Here is an 18,929-nt window from a genome sequence, read left to right on the forward strand (position 1 = left end):
CTTTACCCCCATATATTTAACTCGTAGGCTGTCATTTGGATCATTTCCCATGTAAGATACAGTCTAAGAGGCGGACTGACATCAATAGTAAAAGCACAACAAATGCCGGCCAAACTCAATGGTATACACACACATATAGTTCACTCCTCAATCAAACAGAGATACTATCTCTGCCTTTCTTCTTCTTTTTCTTTTCTTTTGTCTTAGATGGCTTCCTCAAATCTCCTCTATTCCATCATAGTCCTCATGTCCACTCTCATCTTACCATCATCATCTTCAAACTCCAAGCTATTCAGGGAGTACATCAGCACCGTCAGCTTCTCCGACGTCCCCATACACCCTGACGTCGACTTCCATTTCATCCTCTCCTTCGCAATAGACTACACCACCACCGCAAGGTCACCGGCACACACCGACGGAGAATTCAACATCTTCTTGGACACAGATAGTCTAAAACTATCACATGTTGTCTCCGTCAAGCAGAGCCACCGCAATGCCAAGGTGGCCCTTAGCCTTGGCGGCGACAGCTTAGGCCATGGCAAAGTTTACTTCCATCCTTCCTCTGTAGATTCCTGGGTTCGGAACGCAGTCTCCTCGCCGACGAAAATTGTAGATGAATATAATCTTGATGGAATTGACATAGATTATGAACACTTCCTCGCCGGTCCTGACACCTTTGCAGACTGCGTCGGCCGGCTTTTAACGACTCTAAAGACTAACAAGGTGATCTCATTCGCTTCTATAGCGCCTTTCGAAGACGATGAGGTCCAGAGCCATTATCTAGCTCTGTGGAAGAAATATGGGCATGTCATAGACTACATTAACTTCCAGTTCTATGCATATGATGACATCACAATTTTGCCTTAGTTCTTGGAGTATTTTGAGACTCAGAGCTCTAACTACTACGGAGGGAAAGTTTTGGTGAGTGTTAGCACTGATAAGGAGAGCAGTGGTGGATTGCTACCAGAGCATGGATTGTTCAATGCATGCAGTATTCTTAAGATGCAGGGGAAACTTCTTGGTATCTTCATCTGGTCTGCAGATTACTCTAAAAGCAATGGCTTCAATTACGAGAATTTATCGCAGAATATGTTGGCCAGTATCTAATAATTATCCATGCTTGTTAGTATTAATTTAATTATCTTCTCTTTTAGTAGAGAACTTTGACAAGCTAACAAATTTAGTGACACAAATAAGCGAGCAATTCATCAACAATGCATGCTAAGCTCCTCATTAGATGCTCCTCTAATTTCCAAAGCCAAAACATTCAACAATTCAAAAATCTCTTTGGATTCTGGATGCAAAACCCCACCACATACAAACTCATGTGTCAAACCATTTACCTCAATCATACTGCAACCTGGTTCCTTCCTAACCCCCTCCTCCTTCATCCTCACCCTTGTACTCATGGCATCTCTGAACTCGCCACCTTGCGCCAAGGTGTTCGACAAAATGACATACCCACCGCTGTCCCATGGATCCGACTCCAAGACCCCTCTTGCAGCTCTCTCACCAATCTCGACATTCCCATGCGTCCTACAAGCAGAGAGCAATGCTCCCCATATGACAGAGTCCGGCTTCATGGGCATTTTTGCAATCAAGCCCTCCGCCTCGGCGAGAAGCCCCGCTCGGCCTAGTGCATCAACCATGCAGCCATAGTGTTCGACCGTTGGTTCAATGTTGTAAACACTAGCCATCAATGAGAAATAGTGCCATGCTTCATCCACCATGCCAGAATGGCTGCAAGCCATTAAGATTCCAATAAAAGTAACGTTGTCTGGCCTCACGCCGCAAGTTTGAAGCCTTGTAAACAGCCTAATTGCTTCTTTGCAATGCCCATGAGTTGCTAAGCCCAAAACCATAGAGTTCCATGACGACAATGCTCTTATTGGGGCACTCTCAAACACATGAAGAGCTTTATCGATGCTGCCACATTTGCAGTACATGTCTATGATTGCTGTGGTTACAATGGGATTAAGTTCTATACTATTCTTCTCTATGTAAGCATGAATCCACTGTCCTTGATCCAGAGCTCCTAAACTAGCACATGCCCCTAGCAAGCTAACCAAGACATTGGCATTAGGCTTCACTCCTCCTTCTTGCATCTGATAGAAGAGATTCAAAGCCTCTTTGCACTTGCCATTCCTCACACACCCGCTAATCATAGTACTCCAAGTCACCACACTTCTCGACGGCATCAGCGCGAATAAATCTCTGCACTCATCAATCATGCCAGTTCTGGCTAGGCCCATCAGCATGGAATTACAAGCAACGACATCAAAGTTGGTTAGGCAGTCAGAGGACAATCGGAGAGCTTCGGTCATACGACCGCACCTGGCGTACATGTAGAGCATCGCATTGCGAATGTAGGGATCGGAGGCGAGGCCGAGCTTGAGCACCATGCCATGGAGCTGAGAGCCATGGTGTGCAAGGCCCAGGTGAGCGTACGAGGCAAAGAGGGAAGGGAAAGTGAGGTTCTGCGGTTGAGTAGGGGAATGGAGCATGGCAAGGAAGAGACGTATGGCTAGGTGAGGAGTTGAGCTATGTGAGAGGGCTCTAATGAGGGTGTTCCACATGAAGGCATTGGGGTGAGGGTGGTGGGAGAAGAGGAGCATGGCGTAGTTGAGGTCACCATAGGGAGAGGTGGCACAGAAAGATAGGACTCTGCTAATGGCTATGGTGTCGTTGGCTAGCCCAGTTTTGATGATGTGGGAGTGGAGCTGGTGGAGGTCTCTCATGGTGGTGCACTTGGTCTCAAGCATGGAAAGTGAGGGGTGGTCAGCAATGAATTTGGAGATGGAGTTTGAAGAAGGAAGTGAGCAGGTGCATGGATGCAACATGGATGCTCTCTGCTAATGGCTATGCTGTTGCCAGTGACCATTTGGATAAGAAGCGTACTCAAGGGTTGTGTGGTTGCCAACTCCAGCATCAATGAAAGAAAACAAAGCTACAAATAGTTGGTCTATATGAAAATTAGTGGTAAGAAATTTGGGAGGTACCCACATAGTTTAGATAATCTAAGTGTACTAAAATAAGTTCAGATATATATATATATATATATATATATATATATAATTGAGCAATAGTTTAGAGATGTAAATATAATTATCTATTCTTTTATTACATATTTAGGTATTTAGTGTCGTGCAAAGTAGAAAAAAGAAAAAACTAAGTGAGAAGTTAAAAAAGAATAAGTCTAATTATGTTGAATATAAACAAATATCATTTTAAAAAATAAGTGCAAAATAAATACGGTCACCAACAAGTCTAAAGTGAGGATTTAGTGCGAGCTAATCTTATCAAGTAAGTTCAAACACGTCACCAAACATATCAATCACGCACATCCGATAACTTTAATGGCCTACAAAAGTGAATATAAGATTATAAACTACTCATAAGTCCCACTTCCAGGTCCAGAAAAAGGGTCCACAGTGCTTTCATTTTCCAAACAAGTAGAAACCGAGTAATGTTAAGAGACAGATGTGGCTCTCTCACAACCCAATTAAAAGTACCCTTAGCTGCTGCTACTTTGGCCTCCTTTCCTTTTGCTTTCTTTCTTTTTCCTTTCTTTTTCTCTTGTTCTACTACTACTACTCTCGGTGAGATTTGAAGTACTGAAATAATCCACCCATCTTTTCTTCTGGAAGTAGCTCGTTAGCGGACCTTTTCATGAGTGCGTAGGCTAAGTGGTAACCATCTATCTTTAGTTTGCTATGATTAGAATTAGAAAAGAGCTGGTGGAGAGTCAGTTTTTACTGCTGTTCTTACTAACACCACAAGGCCACCCCTCCCACTTAGGTTGAAGAATAAGAGTGATGAACATCTATTGTACTATTATTTGGTAACCAAATACAATTAGATTTAGTATCACTAACACCATAGTTAATATTTTCATAATTTTACTAACGCCATGAATGCCCATCATAGCATTGGAACCAACACAGAATGTAAATTATAGTTTATGTTTAATTTTATGTAGTTTTACGTATGCCACTTTTACCTTCCAAACTAAGATGGTTAGATAGAATTTTTTTTTAAATTATAAAATTATAATATTATGAGAATAAAGTGACAGCTTTATTAAATTGTTTGTGATTTAAGCTAAAAATAACAGTTTAATTTAGATACATAATAAAATAATAAAGCAATGTATACCATGCATAACCACATAGAATGATAGAAGTAAATTAAATATAATATCCCCAAATACTCTTTATATATAACCCTGACTCCTTTAATATTAATATTTAGAACCGTTGTTTTGGACTTAATTCGTAGAAAACATGAGGCAAAAGTGAGGGGGGGAAAGTGTTCACGCCGTTGTCATGGACTTCAGCCTTGCACCGAGTCCGTGAGGGCTGTAACAACCGTCACCAACTAACAAATTAAAGCCACCAGTCATAAAATAATAATGATAAAAATAAGAGCTCATTTGGATATAATTTGGATTATATCATTAAATACCCAATTGGCTCATGATCAAATAATACACATAATAATGTCACAAAGCAGGTAGTAAACAAGAATATGAAGGCAAACCTCTTCAATTTGTATCTCATACTCTTTAGCACAATATTAGTAAGCAGTAGATGGTGGTATCTCTAAAAAAGAGAAAAAATAAAAGAACACCACACTTGGTGATTTCTGGAGTGCTCTCTTACATAGATATATATATATATATATGTATATATCCACTCCTCAAAACCAACACCAACACCAACACCAAAACCAAGCCTAATTAGTAATTACTTATTATTACCCTCCATTTTCATATATATATGTTTTTTTTGTTGAAAAAAAGAGTCAAAATTTAATATCTTCTCGAAGTCGGTTAGCATCAAAGCAAAGCAGTCAATCCAGCAACGACTTTACTCACCCTCGCAGTCTTCGGATTCACATCCGGCGGTCGCCACGGTGACACCGTCACCGTTATCCTCTCCTCTTCATCCCCGACTCGCAACTCGAAATTGCCGTTGAAATTAACGGCGGAGATCACTTCCTGAGCGGGGATCTCGAGGCACGGCGCACCCCGCTGGAACGGGGAGAGCCACTTGGCCAGCATGTAGTCCGACTTCCTCCACGGTGGGAAGTGGAGGCCCTTCTTCTTCAAGCTCTGCCTCGCTGCTTCGGAGACCACGGCGACGATCTTGACGAGGCGATCGGCGGTGCCCACGAAGACGGACGGCAGGGATTGCAGCGCCGCGCGGTAGCTCTTGGTCGACCTCGCGATCTCGAACTCGGAGCGGAAGTCGACCTCCACGAGGAGGCGGAGGTCTCCGTCCACGACCACGTCGATGTACTCGTGCTCGCCTGCCGTCCGATCAAAGATGAGCAGCTGCGTGCTCGAAAATGGAAGTAAAGGAGGAGGAGGAAGGGGGAAGAAAGAGGCATACCGGCGGGAAAAGAGGGAGTTTTCTCCCATTGGGACCTACAAATGGAGGCGTCGTAGTTGAGGGACTTTAGGCCTTCGGCGACGATGCGTCGAGATTCGCGTTTGGATTTGGAATTCTTGCTCCTCTCCATAAGCTTCGACGCGTCAGCTAGGAGATTCCTCTCTGCGACGCTCGTGCATGGGACCAGACCCTACCGAAATCGCGTTTGGGGAATGAAATTTGACGAGAAATGGTAGTAAAAATTGCAACTTTTTTTTTTTTTTTTTGTGATCAGGGACTACCTTGAGGGCTTCCACAGCATCAACGGCGGAGAACGGCTGATCGCCTGATTCTTCGTCGGAGAAGTCATCGGAGTTAGCGTTGAAGCAGTTGCATCGGCTACGAGTCGGCTTCTCGGTGCTCTCCTCGATGAAGCTCAGCACCATGCGATCGAGGCACACCGAACTCGGCTCCACCTCGCCGTCGCCGACTCCAGCGAGCTTCTCCGTCGAAGAAATCCTTAGCACGCTAGGGAATTGCCGTTCCAAGAGCCGCTTAAGCCGAGACTTCCCAGAGTGCTTCGCCGGGTCGTTCCTGACCGTCGGTTTCGAATCCATCGGCTGGATCTTCATCTAAAAAAGGCGTCCTCGTCGTCTCCTCCTCCTCCTCCTCCTCCTCCTCCACTACGACTCCATTTTGCGGACCACAAAGCCGTAGACCACAGCTAATTCCGCCATGGGTTCGGGAGAAGGGAGTTCGAACTAACGAGAAGCAGTCGAGGGAGAAAGGTGTGGTTTTAAAGAAAAGGCGTCGTGTCGTAAACGGGCGAGTAGGACGTGGGGGAGAGAGGATAAGGATCCGACAGTGGCTTCGCTACGTGGCGACGTCTCTAAACCCGACCCGCCATCTGGGACACGTGTCGCGTAGTTCGCCCGTTGGGTTATTTCGTCAAACAGGACCAGGCTGCCTGACCGTGGCAGTGCAGTAAATAAACAAGGAACGCATGGGCTATATAAAACGCAAGGGCAGTTATAGTCTGGGGCCCACCTCCGTCCCGTTCCAGCCCCGTCGTTTAGCGTCGGAGCACGATTAGAAAAACAACCCGTGCTCCTCGAAAGTGACGGTGCGCCAAACCGTCAGGTGACACGTAAAAGCTTACCCCGCACGCCTCAGCCGTCTGATCCTCATAAGATCGGATCAAAACCGTCCGATTGGTTAAAGTAGAAAAAGGAAAGGGATTCGATTAAGACAGTACATTTTGGAAGATGGCATCGAGTGGGAATTATGCCTTCCGTGTACTGTAGGAAAACAAAGGGGAGGAGGAGGAGGAGGAAAGGAAAATTAAAACATTAAAAAAATTAAAAATAAAAAAAAAAATTATGACCGGACCCATCCTCTCCTCTGTTTCTGGTGGAAAAAATTACCATGGTTTAGTTTTCTAAAATTATTTTTAAAAATAATTTATATAATAACATATCTTAGAAGAGAGTAATTCTCGACCAAATAAATGTGCTAAAATAATAAAACTCTATGATAGAGAGAGCAATTTTAAAAAAAATATATACATAATTTCTTTTCGTGGTCAAAATTATAGTAGTTTGGTAGTAGAATGACAATAAATTGTACATCATACGCCCTAGTCTTGACGGTAACAAGGGATAACGAAAGGTTAAGGATATTATTTAGGAGCTTCTTATTATTAATTCTTAAGAAAACTTAACTCTCATTGCATTGCATGAGGTCCTCTCTCTAAAATGGACCATAATGGGCCAAATCCTATATAATTATATTTCTAACCTCGACAGAGCAATTGAGTCTGAAATATATTCATAAATTAGAATTTTAAATTTACCCTAACTTTTGTGACTTAATAAACAAGTGGGAAATTCTTAGCTTGTTAGATAAACAGACTACCTTTTAAATAGACGAGATTAAGGGAAAGTAAAGGGGTTTCTCTTTTCAATTTGATGATTTGTGTGACTGAGGTACAGAGGAGAAAAGAAGAAAAAGTAGAAAGAAGAATGTATCTTTGTAAACTAGACTGAACAGAGTAAGTGAAAAACTTAGTGGCTTAACTTCACTTTTTTGCACCTCTGCCAATTCTCCCAGTTTTGTTTGCAATTACCTACCATTCTTACTCTGTTCCAAGGAAAATAAATTAAGAGATGGTAAAGAAGAAAGAAGAAAAGAATCCAAGATACATGCACTTTAGTAAAAGAGGTGTAGTTAAATTCAAAATCCTTTTAGACAAATTCTCTGTTGTACTAGCTTTAGAGAAAAAGAAAAAGTATAGGATATTTAGATTAGGTGATAAGATTAAGTATGAGGTAAAGAATAATTATCAAGGCCAATTTGATTCCATGTGTTGTTCTTTATGCAGGCAAGAAAGAAATCTTTTTTTTGTTGTTGTTGTTGTTGTTGTAAAATAAACCTATGATTCTAACTATGAAAAGAGGGTCATTATTTGATTGAAAGAGCCTTATCCATCAAAAGATATGCCTTTGATACTACAACGCAAAATAATATTAAGTCATCACTCTGTACCTCAACTTGGACACTTAACTATCCGTGGAAAATGATGACATATTCTCTCATATCTTGAATGAAGATAAGAATAGAGTAGAATAACAGAAGCATGCCAATAAATTATGGGTAAATTACATTTTGTCTACCTTTAATTCGATCCAATTTTTTATTAGTACTCAATAGGTGCCATGGAATTCAGATTCTAACTGTTAAGTAAATTTTTCATCCAAAACTAATGATTTGAATAATCGAACTACTCCTAATATTATTGGCGATAACCTAAAATCAAAGGGCGACAATCTCCCATCTAAACTTGATGTCGTAAACACCCTGTATCCATATATAAATTATTAAATGACTAAACTACTGATATCATTGTCATATTAGACTGTATTTTTGTGGAGATAATTAACTCTTTTTACATCTATATTAATGGTTGATTAACTATTGCAATTTGATCTGGACCATAAAAGGTTAAGTGGCTGAATTTAAAATGAAGAAAGAAAACTTAAGGTCGAGCGAAATTACAGGTAGTGAACTATAAATTATCCTTAAATAATTTATTAACTTTAACCAATTAGGTATGAGTGTGGGGGAGTAAACTGTAAGTTATCCTTAAATCTTATGAAAACTTTTATCCAATGAGGTATGAGTGTCTACTTTCTTCTAGGCTGATCCTACTAACTCTGATAGATGAAAAGAGACAAATATGACCCACCCACTACTTTATCCTCTGTTTTCTTGCAAGAAAGCGATCCTTTTGTAACCTTCCACTGCAAACAAAAATGGTGTTAAATCTATTAAAGAAAGAGAGGAGTAATTGTGAGGATCACAAGGGTTTGATGGAGAGGAAGTAGCTTTAAGAGTGTTTCTTAGATATCATCATGGTGTGCCTTTAGCTTTTACTATCTCAAGTCAAGAAGAACTTTAAGACTTGTGAGTTTGCTAGGTCGGTGGTGTGTCATGAGGTGGTAAGAAGGGCAGTTAATTGTTTTAGTGTCAAAGGAGGTTAGGCTTCAGTTGTCGGTTGTCTTTTTTTTTAATTTCTTGAAAGCTACTCTTCACGCAATTAGGGTGAAGATGGGTTTTAGCCAATTGTTAATAATAGAGATTAACGTTAGGTTTGACAGTCATTATTGGACTGGTAGTTTATAAAACCAATTATTTTAACTGGTGGTTGTATTATTTAAACACCTAATCAGAAGTATATTTTGTAGTTGGTGAACATAGTTTATTCTCCCATAGTTTTGCTCATCCTGTGATGTGGTTTTCATCCAAATCTAACGGTACAGATACTGAAATCAATGGGTTTTACTGACAGCAAACAATTTCACCATAAATAGATTACCATGTAATAAAAAGTCATGTTAGGAGTGTGGACTAAAGAGAGATTTAAGTACTTAATTTTGAAATATTCCACGATAAACAGTGAAATATCTTGAACAAACAACATTAAGAGATAGTATGCATAGACACACTACTGAGAAGACGATATTTCTGACAAACCATACGAGACAAGTAAAGTGTTACCACACCAACTTTGATGAGTCTAAGCATAGTTAACTGAAAGGAAGAGCTAAAACAAACATTGAAACATTTCAAAGACAACATGGACAATATAAGATATGCATCATAGTAGTGCTTCTCTGGATGTAAAACAAATGGAAGTTTTAAGGCATACAAACAATCTCTAAACCAATAAAGTGCAATTAGGCTTCGATACCCTTGGAAGGGAAAATGATACAACATACAATAGGGAACTTCATCTATGGAACATTCATCACTTGAATTGACTGCAACATATCAGAAAGAGCAATGACCAGATCACCGGATTGAATCATTCCCCTGGCTTTCAGCAAAGCGAAGGTCCGATTGAGGTTACTCTCCATGTCGTTGGAGAAATTGAGGCGGAAGGGTATGAGACCCCATTGAAGGTTCAGCCGTCTCCTGACAGATGTTGATGTTGTGAATGCGAAAATTGGGCAGTCAGGACGGCAACGAGAAAGGAGAGAGGCCATATGACCTGTCTTTGCGTATACAAATACTGCATCTACTCCCAAATCGTTAGCTGAAGAGCAAAAACACAGAATCATTAACACTAAAGCAGAAGCTCGTATATAACTTCTGCACATGTACTTCCATCATGCTCCTCATCTTTGTTTCCTTGCTTTCTACATCTTCAATATCAACAACTAAATAATTATAATCATGAGGGAAATTTTCTTCTATTTATGCAATAAGGAGCAAATGGTCACTCCAAGGAAAAACTGAGAATTAGGATAAACCTTGCAATTGGCAAACTTTGATTGTATAAACCATAGACAACTAAATAAAAAATATTTAATCCAACAGAGATTGGAATTTGGAAATGAATGACAGGATACCACAGAAAGTTTAATCTGGCAAACATGTATGACTATATATCTATGCTATCAAGTTGGAGTCAGTACTGATCATTTCACGAGAACAAGATAGGTATTAATTTCCTAAAAGAAACTATAGTTCAGCATGTCACCATTATAGTTAAATAAAGAAGATAATCATGTGAGTCAATGCAATGCAATGCAACACTTACCCATTTTAGCAGCAGAATTACACATCTCCTCCGAAATTTTGTCAGAGAAGGAGGAAGCAATATCTGGAAGTTCTGTTGCATCATAGCGCTTATCCTCTCTCCACCACCTTTCTGTTCTCAGGCTTACACTTCTGAGGACAGTAAGTGCCTTCTCTGGAAATTGGCCCATTGCTGATTCACCAGAAAGCATTAGAGCATCTGCACGCTGTCGAACGGCTTCAGCTACATCAGCAACTTCAGCTCTGGTAGGTGTAGGATACTCGATCATAGACTCGAGGAGCTGAGAAGCAACAATGACTGGCTTGTTGAGCTGTCTGCAGAGTTTAACTATTTTTTGCTGAGCAGAAGGGACTTGTTCCAGAGGAATTTGAGCACCAAGGTCTCCTCTAGCAACCATTGCTCCATCGGATGAACGAATTATCTCCTCAAGGTTCTTCAGAGAGTCAATGCTCTCAATCTTTGCAATCACTGAAATATCACTGTTCATGTATTTTGAATCATCAACGACACACATATAGCCGGTGAGGAAGCAGATTACGAGATACAGAAAAAGGAAAGCATGTACTATTCTCAAAATTCATAATCAAATTTACTACAGTAGTATAGTATCTAGAAATGGGAAAAAATATATATATTTTATGATACGAAACTAAGTTCCTTTCAGAAGTACAATTATGGTTAGCACCAAGACTAATATTAATATTAGCAACTTATAAGCAAGCTGTATAGTCGACTAGTCTACATCACCCATATTGGCCAGAATCACTCTTCTGTTTATGAAAGGTTCTGAACTAAAAGCTCAGAAATGTTTGGCAGATAACAATCCATATGAAATGGTTATTGTGGTGTTCTGGTTGTTAACCTAAAAGTAGAAATTTCAAGGATTTGGCAATATTAAGTTTATGTGTGGAAATTAGTGACAAAATAATATCTTGACAGAACCTTATATATGCATTTATTTATCATGATTTCAAATTACAAAGGATGGAAAATTCTGCGGGAACCATTTTTTTATGATATCAGATATTGGCACGGAAATAACACATAAGCCGTCAGATTATCTCCTTCTTTCCACCTCCCCCTAATCTATCCCCCTCACTTGAACTTTCAGATATAGATTGAAAAAACAAAGAAGACAGCTTCCTCCTTACCTATCACGACATCGTGCAGTTATGTAGCTTTTGAGATGCTTAATAACTTCTGCAGATTTCACAAATGAAACAGCAATAAAATCTACACCCTCAGCAATCCCAAAGTCTATGTCAAGCCAATCCTGCACCATTTAAAGCATGAAGCATTAGATGAAGATGTATTGGAATGTTCTGTCATCTTATTGTCCTTTCTTTTAGAGCACTCGGGCTCTTTTGTCAACTTATTGAGAGATGCTTATATGTGCAAAGACTTGTCAGGCAAGATCACTTTTGCGGGATAGAGAATTTTGCAACCAACACAATTTCCCATACATATTCAAGATCTTGATGAAAAGTCGTATGCTCCACTAAAATATGATTGTCAATATTTTAACATGAAATATTAGTCAACCATTTCTCATATGCTCTCCTACCTTGGAAGAAATTGTAGGAAGCATTGCGTTATGCGCCCGCACCAGAATACCATCTCGCCAAAATGTAAGGTTAGCCCGTGGCAACAGCAAACCAGGATCGGTGCAGCGACACTTGACATCTGGGCCAATCTTCTTAATCACCTCAAATCTGACCATTCCTCCATCCACTAGAAGCTCATCCCCCGCTTTCACATCTGTGCTATACCCAAAATTCTTTTGCCATCAACACGAATTACAAGATAACCTTAATGATTCTTCATAAAGCAAAAGGGGTAAACAATTCCTTCTACAAGAAGATTTAATGAGATTTTTAGGTCATAACCTTCAGCAAAACCATCATAGTTCACTTGAATGGTGTGGTCCGGGAGGTTGGTGCTGAAAGCTCTGACACTGAATGTCCAAACCTCACCATCCTGCAAAAATTTAACATCAGCTATCTGATAGTGAATTTAGCTTGTACATGAAAATGCAAATTGTAAGTATCATGGACCAAGGATCACAATACATAGAAACTACTTCACAGGAGAAGATGACCATGTATTGGACAATTTGACCCTACTGAGTTGATCAATGATGGGCTTAAAATAATTGTAACCCAATGCATAGCACTGCATATAAATCACAATCTTGTACAACTGACGAGAAATTTGGTATCCTGTAGTACACACTGTCCCATTAAAACTAGAGCAAAGAATCAAACTTCTACCTCAGCCTTCGCAGAGGACGCGCCGCCGAGATCTCCCATGTGGATCTCACTTCCCTCAGTATCCATCATGACGGCGACGGCGAACCCCTTCTCGTCGTTGAGCCGCCGGACCCGCCGTATAACCTCCCGGTGCCACTCGCGCGTACCGTGACACATGTTGAGCCGCGCCACGTTCATCCCCCCGACGGCGAGCGCCTCCAGCTGCTCCGCCGCGCACGTCGACGGCCCGATCGTGCACACCAGCTTCGTACGCCGGGTGCTCCTGAACCCGTTCTCCTTCATCTCCGCCTCCGTCACCGAGTCCACGTCGATCGAAGACGACGATGACTGCGGAGGCGGGGGAGGGGGGATGGCGGACGCGGAGAGCGTGATCTGGCGGCGCTGGCGGCGGGGCTGGAAGGGGAGGGATTGGGTGGGAAGGAAAGGGTTGAGGTTAGGGCGGGAGGAGAGGTAGGAGAAGGATTGGGAGGAGGACGAGGAGAGGAGATGGAGGGATTGAGCCATTTTTATTTTTTTTTTTCGGGGGGGGGGGGGGGCTTCTCTGATCGTCGTCGTCGGGGTATCGTTTTTAGAATTTGAAGTCAGTCGAGCGGAGGTTACGAAGTAGGAGTGTTTTGGATGGACTTCGAAATCGACGCCCTATTTAGAGAGGATCCTCTGCAGCATCAAGTGTTAGAAGTTGCTGCACTCAGATATAAATATAATTCATACAAGTGGCTATGAACTAATTAGAGGTGAAAAACTGAAAACCGAACAGATACATAGTAAACTACTTAATTATTATATCAATGAAAGGCATCACAAATATAAATTGAATATTGGATAATATATATATATATATATAGTTTTTTGAATCTTCAAAAACTTGTAATAGTACTATTTTTTTAATATAATTATAAACTATATAAAGAAAAGTATAAAAAGATATACCTGATCTAACAATTAATTCATCTTTCTCTCTCTCAAACTAAGACTTAATTTCACCAACCTCTAATGAGTTGGTAAATACTCTTTCTCATGACTAAGAAGATTATTGGTTTGACTCTAATCTCAAATAATATTATAAAAAAAATTATTTAGTATTTTAGTGGCATAATTTAATAACTCGATTTGATTAATAGCTCGTCTCGACTTAGTAAAATCTAAGTATATAATAAATGTTAAAAAAAAAACTAAGATATAGTTCAGAAGCAAATATGAATAAGAAATGTACCTTGTTTTTAATATTCTATGCCGTAAATATTTTCACTAGTCCAAACAACAACTGAACAACTAAAGCATGACATACAAACTTAAACTTGTCTATAATAGATAGTACCCTAGAAACAAAATTGAACTATCAAACCTAAGAGCATAGAAAAAAATAATAATAATAAAGGATATTATGAAATATTCGTAGGTGGAAAAGGTAATCATGCAACTTCATTGCGACACGATAATTAAAGACACATCTTGCTAAACCTAAAACTAGGAGAGATTCACTGATCAATGCTATGTGCTATGTCGATGAAAGCTCCTACAGTAATTGACAATAAGCAAAATAAATAAAGCCACAGAGGCCATTTGGAGGTGGTCAATTAAGGAGAGAGAAACACATACATTATAATACGAAAGCCATTGCTCCGCAACACTTGCTTCAAGTGAAAATAGCCTAAAAAATATTAGCCAAACCCATTGCCGACACTCACTCCCATCTATACACCTCATCCACCGCCACATAACTTTGCTATGACTGTCGACCACCACGACCCATGGAAGGCGGCAACATCTACCACAATAATAATGATAATTTAGGAAAAAAGAGCAAGTTCATGTATAAAGTAGAAAAAGATAAAATTATAAACTTAGTTAGTCTTTTTTTTTTTTTATGTATTAGTTAATTATTTTTATTAAAATAAAATTTGCATTCGAACGTAGTTGGAGACAAATTCGAACGGCTTTGTAAACGTCTGTATTATATTCGCAAAAAACAGAGAAAGCGAAATACGCGTTCGAACGTTTGCATTATGTTGGCATCAACAGAAAACGTCCGGTAGAATTAGGATTAATAATTATTATTTTAACTTATTGGCTAATCTCTATAAAAGTGTGAATAGCAGCTAAAATTATTATACTATTGGAATATTAATTTCTTGCCTCTCTATTTTCTCTCTGTCCTAATCTCCATCTTCCTTTTTTACTAACCTATCACTTCTACCGTTGGCAAGGTCTCTCTTAACTTCTAATATCTTTTGTTTGTCAAGTCCTCTGTTTTTATTGAGATCTCAACTATTTCTTTCCTTTTATGTTTATCTCTTAAACAACATCAATCATTCACTTCATCTCCATTGCCTTCCATAACCCTTAACATCTACTCTACCCGTTACCACCATACATTGTATTGTGCTTTTATCCCAGCAGTTCGAATTTGCGAAGGGTATAAATACAAAAAACATAGACCAGAGAGTTATGAATCGATCCCACTTGATTTTATAATTTTCTGACTATAAAATATATTTGATAAATATTTTTTCTCAATTGTACGGATTATTTTATGCAATGAATCAATATCTCTAAGGAATTGTTCCTTAACTTAACCTATCGAGCAACTTATGTTACGATGAGAAAGAGAGTAAAAAATAAAGTAATTGTATGCTGAAGTATATGGGTATAAAATTTATTTAACCATACTTCAGTAAACTAATAACGGGGCTTTGGTTCGAACCCAGCGATCCTCACCGTTGATTCCGTGCACATCCGACGGATAGGATGCGACCTTCACTACGCTCTTAACTAACACCCAACGATTTAGGGTTTTGCCTATCATAGAGTGCTCCGCCGTTCAATTTATGATGGACGGACAGGATTATCTGATCCAAATATAAATAGAAACAACTTCTCACATTGCCCTTACCCCCATTCGTTTCCTTGGAACCCTCAACCCTAGGCCCCCGCCTAACTCCTTCTCCATGGCTGCCGCCGCTCGCCCTCTCGTCTCCGTCCAATCCCTCGACGGCGACATGGCCACCGACGGCCCCGCCGCCGCAGTACCCCTCCCTGACGTCCTCAAGGCCCCGATCCGCCCCGACGTCGTCCGTTTCGTTCACGCTTCTCTCTCCCGGAACAAGCGGCAGCCGTATGCCGTTTCCCGCCGTGCCGGCCACCAGACGTCAGCGGAGTCGTGGGGTACCGGCCGTGCCGTCTCTCGTATCCCCCGTGTCCCCGGCGGCGGCACCCACCGTGCTGGCCAGGGAGCCTTTGGTAACATGTGCCGCGGCGGTCGTATGTTTGCCCCCACAAAGATCTGGCGCCGCTGGCACCGCCGCGTCAACATCCACCTCCGCCGCGTCGCTGTCGCCTCCGCCCTCGCCGCCTCTGCTGTCCCCTCCCTCGTCGTCGCCCGCGGCCACAAGATCGACTCCGTTCCTGAGCTTCCCCTCGTTCTGTCTGACTCCGTCGAATCCATCGAGAAGACATCCTCCGCTATCAAGATCCTCAATCAAGTCGGCGCCTTTCCCGACGCCAAGAAATCCAAGGACTCCACCGCCATCCGCGCCGGCAAAGGTAAGATGCGAAACCGCCGTTACGTCTCTCGCAAAGGCCCCCTCATCGTTTACGGCACCGAGGGTTCCAAGATCGTCAAGGCCTTCCGTAACATCCCTGGTGTTGACGTCGCCAATGTAGAGCGCCTCAACCTCCTTAAGCTCGCCCCTGGTGGGCATCTTGGCCGCTTTGTCATCTGGACCAAGTCGGCCTTTGAGAAACTCGATGACATTTTCGGTACTTTTGACAAGCCTTCTCTGAAGAAGAAGGGATTCGTCCTGCCGCGTCCCAAGATGACCAACCCGGATCTCTCTAGGATCATCAACTCCGATGAGGTGCAGTCCGTGGTGCGGCCAATCAACAAGGAGGTGAAGCGCAGGTCGCTGAAGAAGAACCCCTTGAAGAATCTCAACACGCTTCTGAAACTGAACCCGTACGCGAAGACCGCCAGGAGAATGGCGCTGCTTGCTGAGGCCGAGCGTGTTAAGGCCAAGAAGGAGAAGCTCGATAATAAGAGGAGTCCGCTCAGCAAGGTATACTTGTTACTCTAAATCTGCTACTTATTCTATTATAACCTGATACTGGATCTAGCTAGGATACATTAACTCTTTAATTAATAGGATCTGCTTGCATATTCGATCATTCATGTTTAGTTTCTTAGTACAAATCTACTATACTGCTGTTTGTTGTCATTTTTGTTCTTGTTAGTAATGGTATTTAAACTGTTTAGCGAAAACTGTTGTAAGACATCTTAGTAACTTTGAGCAATAGATGTTGTTTTAGCAAAGAGTATAGCTAGCTGATGAAAATTTCGCATAAATAATGAAGGAGAATATTATATGGACAATTCTTAGTGTTTGAAAAAATCTAGGATTGTGCAAGTAATTTTTAGCTAACATCTTGATGTGATTCATAGTTGTTATGGATTAAGCATTGGTTATATTAAGTGCACATGAACTACTTTAGTATCTTGGATCTTTTCACTTTTGAAAGAGTAGCCTATGATTTATTATCATTTTACTGTTTTCTTGCTTCTTTATAAGGGGTTTTTGTGAAAATCTCTTATTTGCTTGTAGACATTTTTAATGTCAGACATTTGTATGTATACCTTTAGTAACACATTTTCTTTGTACGGGTATCTTGGAGTTAACCAACCTAACAAAAATGTAGTTAACATCTGTTCCTGTTTTTGGCTCATCCTTTGCACCCAGCAATATTTAGTTGGTCCACTGCTGATGTTGTGCTTTTGATTTGTTTGGCAATCTTATTTGCAGGAAGAACTTGCTAAGATTAAGTCTGCTGGTAGGGCATGGTACAAGACTATGGTCTCCGACAGCGATTACACCGAGTTCGAGAATTTCACAAAGTGGTTAGGTGTGACTCAATGAGCGAGTGGGTTGCTACTCGTTAGGCCTTCAGTCTTTAGTATTTGGAACTTCCGTAAGGTTATGGTCGTATCCTGTTTTTGTTTTTGGAGTAAAAATGTTATTTGATGAACATCTTAAAACGTTGGCCAGTGTGATCTTTGCGATCTTACCCTATTCTGTTCTTTGTAGATGTCGGAATTTTGATGTCAGTGAGATTTAATTTACTTAATTGTTTCTTGAATTTCTTTCCACTGGCGACCTTTTCTAAGTCATCTGACTTCAAGCCAACTCTGAAGTGCTCTTTTGACTCTAGTAGTGATCAATATGTCCATGGTGAGAGCCATCTACTACTAGCTCTTCAATCTGGTATATCTTAGTCACGATTTGCTCTATATGTTGTTTTTATAAATCCAACTTTGGGAGGTTGATGAATTTAACTTCGGGCTTGAGCTTTAATACTATTTCGTTGATCTGACTCTGCTCATTATTATGTATATATTTTTTATAATGTACGTATATAATATATATAGCGTTTTGTAAAGTTTATTTTAATCTCGTTGACTTTTTATTAGGTCATTGAGCTGGGCTCGGAATCTCTAATACGTTGGAGGGCCGGGTTTAGGCCTAAAGTAATTAAAACTACATTGAGTCGATCTGGCACAGCATTGCTTGCACAGGTCCTCCAGTTTGTTGCATATTCTTATTGCAGGTCAGACGAGCTAATTTAATCTGCTCAGTAGTCTTGTTTGGCAACAGTTGATATATTTTGATAGCTCCCAGATAACTTGGTTCTTTTTAAAAAAGAATAGGGAATGACTAATAAGAGCTGTCTGGAAACTCATTCGAAATGAGATGATGAGATAGGACATGATCTGATATTTGACTTGACTAGCTCATAAAGGTCATCTATAGTAATTTTTGATTAAAAGATTGAACAACATCAGGATGTATTTGAAGTCATTAAAATAAAATACTGGAATCAAATTATAGATATACATATAAAACGTTGATAAATATTCTTAATTATGTTAGTAAATCAGTTTTAGTTTTAGGCTGAAGCATCAAGGTGGGTTTAATGGGATTGGAGAGAGAGGAAGAAGAGATTAAGGTTGAGAAAAAGAAAATGATGAGGTGACTCGTGAGAGATTTTATTAAAATTATTTTATTTTTTATTGTAATAAAATATTTTGTATTATATCAAAGCAAAATATATAGATCCAATAATAAATATTTGATATGATATTTTTGATAATTTTTTCCTAAAATTTACTTGCTACCCAATTTTCAGCAAAAACTA

At 40.3% G+C, this 18,929-nt stretch overlaps 4 protein-coding genes and 1 pseudogene across 4 annotated transcripts; 2 read left to right on the forward strand and 3 right to left on the reverse strand.

The window, feature by feature from the left end:
* Window positions 1-137: 137 nt before the first annotated feature.
* Window positions 138-1,187, forward strand: LOC140762122 (chitinase 2-like; annotated as a pseudogene).
* Window positions 1,188-1,204: 17 nt separating this feature from the next.
* On the reverse strand, window positions 1,205-3,076 carry LOC140762119 (pentatricopeptide repeat-containing protein At2g42920, chloroplastic). Its single transcript, XM_073099736.1, has one exon. The coding sequence runs from the start codon at window positions 2,838-2,840 to the stop codon at window positions 1,209-1,211; it is 1,632 nt and encodes a 543-aa protein (XP_072955837.1). The 5' UTR covers window positions 2,841-3,076; the 3' UTR covers window positions 1,205-1,208.
* Window positions 3,077-4,431: 1,355 nt separating this feature from the next.
* Window positions 4,432-6,144, reverse strand: LOC140762121 (uncharacterized). The gene is made up of 3 exons (XM_073099738.1): window positions 5,675-6,144; window positions 5,394-5,583; window positions 4,432-5,310 (listed from the first exon to the last, which is right to left on the reverse strand). Exons 1-3 carry the CDS (start codon window positions 6,002-6,004, stop codon window positions 4,838-4,840), a joined length of 993 nt encoding a protein of 330 aa, XP_072955839.1. The 5' UTR covers window positions 6,005-6,144; the 3' UTR covers window positions 4,432-4,837.
* A 3,350-nt stretch (window positions 6,145-9,494) lies between these two features.
* On the reverse strand, window positions 9,495-13,259 carry LOC140763807 (pyruvate kinase isozyme A, chloroplastic-like). The gene is made up of 6 exons (XM_073102162.1): window positions 12,744-13,259; window positions 12,360-12,450; window positions 12,038-12,231; window positions 11,625-11,746; window positions 10,474-10,952; window positions 9,495-9,966 (listed from the first exon to the last, which is right to left on the reverse strand). The coding sequence occupies exons 1-6, from the start codon at window positions 13,245-13,247 to the stop codon at window positions 9,665-9,667; spliced, it is 1,692 nt and encodes a 563-aa protein (XP_072958263.1). The 5' UTR covers window positions 13,248-13,259; the 3' UTR covers window positions 9,495-9,664.
* A 2,367-nt stretch (window positions 13,260-15,626) lies between these two features.
* LOC140764038 (large ribosomal subunit protein uL4-like) lies at window positions 15,627-17,883 on the forward strand. The gene is made up of 2 exons (XM_073102480.1): window positions 15,627-16,798; window positions 17,540-17,883. Exons 1-2 carry the CDS (start codon window positions 15,692-15,694, stop codon window positions 17,651-17,653), a joined length of 1,221 nt encoding a protein of 406 aa, XP_072958581.1. The 5' UTR covers window positions 15,627-15,691; the 3' UTR covers window positions 17,654-17,883.
* Window positions 17,884-18,929: the final 1,046 nt, after the last annotated feature.

The sequence above is a fragment of the Typha angustifolia genome, chromosome 7, assembly GCF_048772165.1.
Source record: "Typha angustifolia cultivar Huaian chromosome 7, ASM4877216v1, whole genome shotgun sequence".
Lineage (NCBI taxonomy): Eukaryota > Viridiplantae > Streptophyta > Magnoliopsida > Poales > Typhaceae > Typha > Typha angustifolia.

What these genes read in the sequence shown, in the direction of transcription:
- LOC140762119 (XM_073099736.1), bottom strand. Translation starts at nt 2,840, where the DNA reads ATGTTGCATCCATGCACCTGCTCACTTCCTTCTTCAAACTCCATCTCC.
- LOC140762121 (XM_073099738.1), bottom strand. Translation starts at nt 6,004, where the DNA reads ATGAAGATCCAGCCGATGGATTCGAAACCGACGGTCAGGAACGACCCG. An exon ending in ATGCTGTGGAAGCCCTCAAG is followed by an intron (nt 5,584 to 5,674) that starts GTAGTCCCTGAT and finishes CGATTTCGGTAG; the next exon opens with GGTCTGGTCCCATGCACGAG. An exon ending in AACTCCCTCTTTTCCCGCCG is followed by an intron (nt 5,311 to 5,393) that starts GTATGCCTCTTT and finishes ATCGGACGGCAG; the next exon opens with GCGAGCACGAGTACATCGAC.
- LOC140763807 (XM_073102162.1), bottom strand. Translation starts at nt 13,247, where the DNA reads ATGGCTCAATCCCTCCATCTCCTCTCCTCGTCCTCCTCCCAATCCTTC. An exon ending in CGTCCTCTGCGAAGGCTGAG is followed by an intron (nt 12,451 to 12,743) that starts GTAGAAGTTTGA and finishes AAATTTTTGCAG; the next exon opens with GATGGTGAGGTTTGGACATT. An exon ending in CTATGATGGTTTTGCTGAAG is followed by an intron (nt 12,232 to 12,359) that starts GTTATGACCTAA and finishes GGTATAGCACAG; the next exon opens with ATGTGAAAGCGGGGGATGAG.
- LOC140764038 (XM_073102480.1), top strand. Translation starts at nt 15,692, where the DNA reads ATGGCTGCCGCCGCTCGCCCTCTCGTCTCCGTCCAATCCCTCGACGGC. An exon ending in AGAGGAGTCCGCTCAGCAAG is followed by an intron (nt 16,799 to 17,539) that starts GTATACTTGTTA and finishes TCTTATTTGCAG; the next exon opens with GAAGAACTTGCTAAGATTAA.